Source organism: Branchiostoma floridae, chromosome 17 (genome assembly GCF_000003815.2).
Source record: "Branchiostoma floridae strain S238N-H82 chromosome 17, Bfl_VNyyK, whole genome shotgun sequence".
Taxonomy (NCBI): domain Eukaryota; kingdom Metazoa; phylum Chordata; class Leptocardii; order Amphioxiformes; family Branchiostomatidae; genus Branchiostoma; species Branchiostoma floridae.
Window position 1 is genome coordinate 1,541,326 of NC_049995.1, and position 2,735 is coordinate 1,544,060.

Sequence of the window (2,735 nt, forward strand, 5' to 3'; positions counted from 1 at the left end):
AACCTTTCTCAGGTGCTGAATAACATTCACACTGTCACCAACCTTTCTCAGGTGCTGAATGACATTCACACTGTCACTAACCTTTCTCAGGTGCTGAATAACATTCACACTGTCACCAACCTTTCTTAGGTGCTGAATAACATTCACACTGTTACCACCAACCTTTCTCAGGTGCTGAATAACATTCACACTGTCACCACCAACCTTTCTCAGGTGCTGAATAACATTCACACTGTCACCAACCTTTCTCAGGTACTGAATAACATTCACACTATCACCAACCTTTCTCAGGTGCTGAATAACATTCACACTGTCACTAACCTTTCTCAGGTGCTGAATAACATTCACACTGTCACCAACCTTTCTCAGGTGCTGAATAACATTCACACTGTCACCAACCTTTCTCAGGTGCTGAATAACATTCACACTGTCACCAACCTTTCTCAGGTGCTGAATAACATTCACACTGTCACCACCAACCTTTCTCAGGTGCTGAATAACATTCACACTGTCACCAACCTTTCTCAGGTCCTGAATAACATTAACACTGTCACCACCTTTCTCAGGTGCTGAATAACATTAACACTGTCACCAACCTTTCTCAGGTGCTGAATAACATTCACACTGTCACCAACCTTTCTCAGGTGCTGAATAACATTCACACTGTCACCACCAACCTTTCTCAGGTGCTGAATAACATTAACACTGTCACCAACCTTTCTCAGGTGCTGAATAACATTCACACTGTCACCACCAACCTTTCTCAGGTGCTGAATAACATTCACACTGTCACCAACCTTTCTCAGGTGCTGAATAACATTCACACTGTCACCAACCTTTCTCAGGTGCTGAATAACATTCACACTGTCACCAACCTTTCGAATGTGCTGAATAACATTCACACTGTCACCACCAACCTTTCTCAGGTGCTGAATAACATTCACACTGTCACCAACCTTTCTCAGGTGCTGAATAACATTCACACTGTCACCAACCTTTCTCAGGTGCTGAATAACATTCACACTATCACCAACCTTTCTCAGGTGCTGAATAACATTCACACTGTCACCAACCTTTCTCAGGTGCTGAATAACATTCACACTGTTACCACCAACCTTTCTCAGGTGCTGAATAACATTCACACTGTTACCACCAACCTTTCTCAGGTGCTGAATAACATTGATCATACTATAATACACAACAATGCATTAATCTGAACATCTTGATGATTAATTTGCCGCATCTCCTCCCGTGTCATATTCGCTACTCATAGTCCCACTTTCCAGATACTACCTCTTCTGTTTGATAATGTTTGCATTTGCATCACTGTCATCTCCAAGGACTCAAAAGCATGTATTCTCCATGTCACACTTTTAAATATATGTACTTAATGCAAAGGAAATGCATTTCTCAGGAACTTTATTTTTAATTGAAGGATAATAAGTAGTCCCAACAGGGATTTCTGAAGAATTCAGGATACACATGGAAGGATACACAAGTGCTGGAGAAGGCCTACTTATGTCTTTGGTATGCTGTGTTTACGTAATATTGTCTTAGACAATGTATATGAATTATGATGTTTGTGTATTTAAACAAACTGTAAAAATGCATGTGACTAGGTCTCATTACTGTGTCTTTATTTATTACAGATCCCAGTCAGCATATCTTCCTGAGGAGCTGGGCATAAAAGAGGATAAAATCTTCTCGATTGAATAGATAATTATCTGTGAACACATCTTCTACATACAGCAAATCTTAGTTCCATTTGTGTAAGATGGTGGACAGATCAGAGAGTATGTTCTTATATAATCAAACTAAATGATCCATAGTACAGATGAAAAAATGTTGGGCCTAATGAGAAATTTATGGGCTTTGAGACAGCATTGACCACTAGGATATTGAATGCCTAAAACGATATCTGTCTACATCATTTTTTTCATATCTGGCATGTAGTATGCTATCCAAAATGAAATTTTAGGACCATGATTTTCATCAACGGTGATTTTCATTATCGGTGATTTCAAAATTCAATAGGACAAAATTACCTGTCAAAGGTATGAGAACCTCTCAGTTTTGAAGGAAGAATGACAGTTCAATCTTTCAAGATCTTTTAGAATCTTTTAAAATTGATGTTCTTCCTTTTTTGTTTAAGGACAACAAATTTCTGGCACAGATTGCATTAACATCTGTGTTGTGTTGGGAGGGTATGTAAAAAGAATACAAAATGGTGTATTCCATATCACCCTTAAGCTTGGTCCCAGCCCACACATGGGTTGGATCGGGCATTGGACGTTCTGATACTCTGTGACTGTGCAGGATTCACCATTTCTTCTTGTATTCACATTTCCTTGCAAACTGTGATTTAAATAATGATTGGTTATTTGAAAGACAGTTAACCAGATGGTATTTCACTACATGTACATGTTGTATGTCTGAAGGGTAAGGCTTACCGATATTTTCACAGCAAACCATATTCCTTTTTATAGGAAGATTTAGTGAGTGGAAGTTCCAATAGAAGGCATGTTAGTATGCATGTATTATCCGTCCAAGTTGACCTTGTTGATATACATTGTATGCTAGAGAGCAAACAAAGTTTCCAAGTTTTTATTCACATATTGGATGGGGATTTATATATTAGGGAAAGGCTCATATAACCTCCTTGATTAGGGGATGTAGGACTCAGTAACACAAGTCGTGGGAATTTCTACTGCAGCAGTATTTGACTGCACCTTTGA

The 2,735-nt window shown here is 38.8% G+C and overlaps 1 protein-coding gene across 2 annotated transcripts in view; it reads left to right on the forward strand.

Moving 5' to 3' along the window:
• The window catches only part of LOC118404492 (clavesin-2-like), a 15,357-nt gene extending 12,628 nt beyond the window's left edge, over positions 1-2,729 (forward strand). For both annotated transcript variants that reach the window (XM_035803592.1, XM_035803594.1), the window contains exon 7: positions 1,650-2,729. In XM_035803592.1, coding sequence (XP_035659485.1) covers positions 1,650-1,716 — 67 coding nt within the window. In that variant the 3' untranslated portion in view covers positions 1,717-2,729. The remainder of the gene's footprint in view (positions 1-1,649) is intronic.
• The last annotated feature ends 6 nt before the right edge of the window (positions 2,730-2,735 follow it).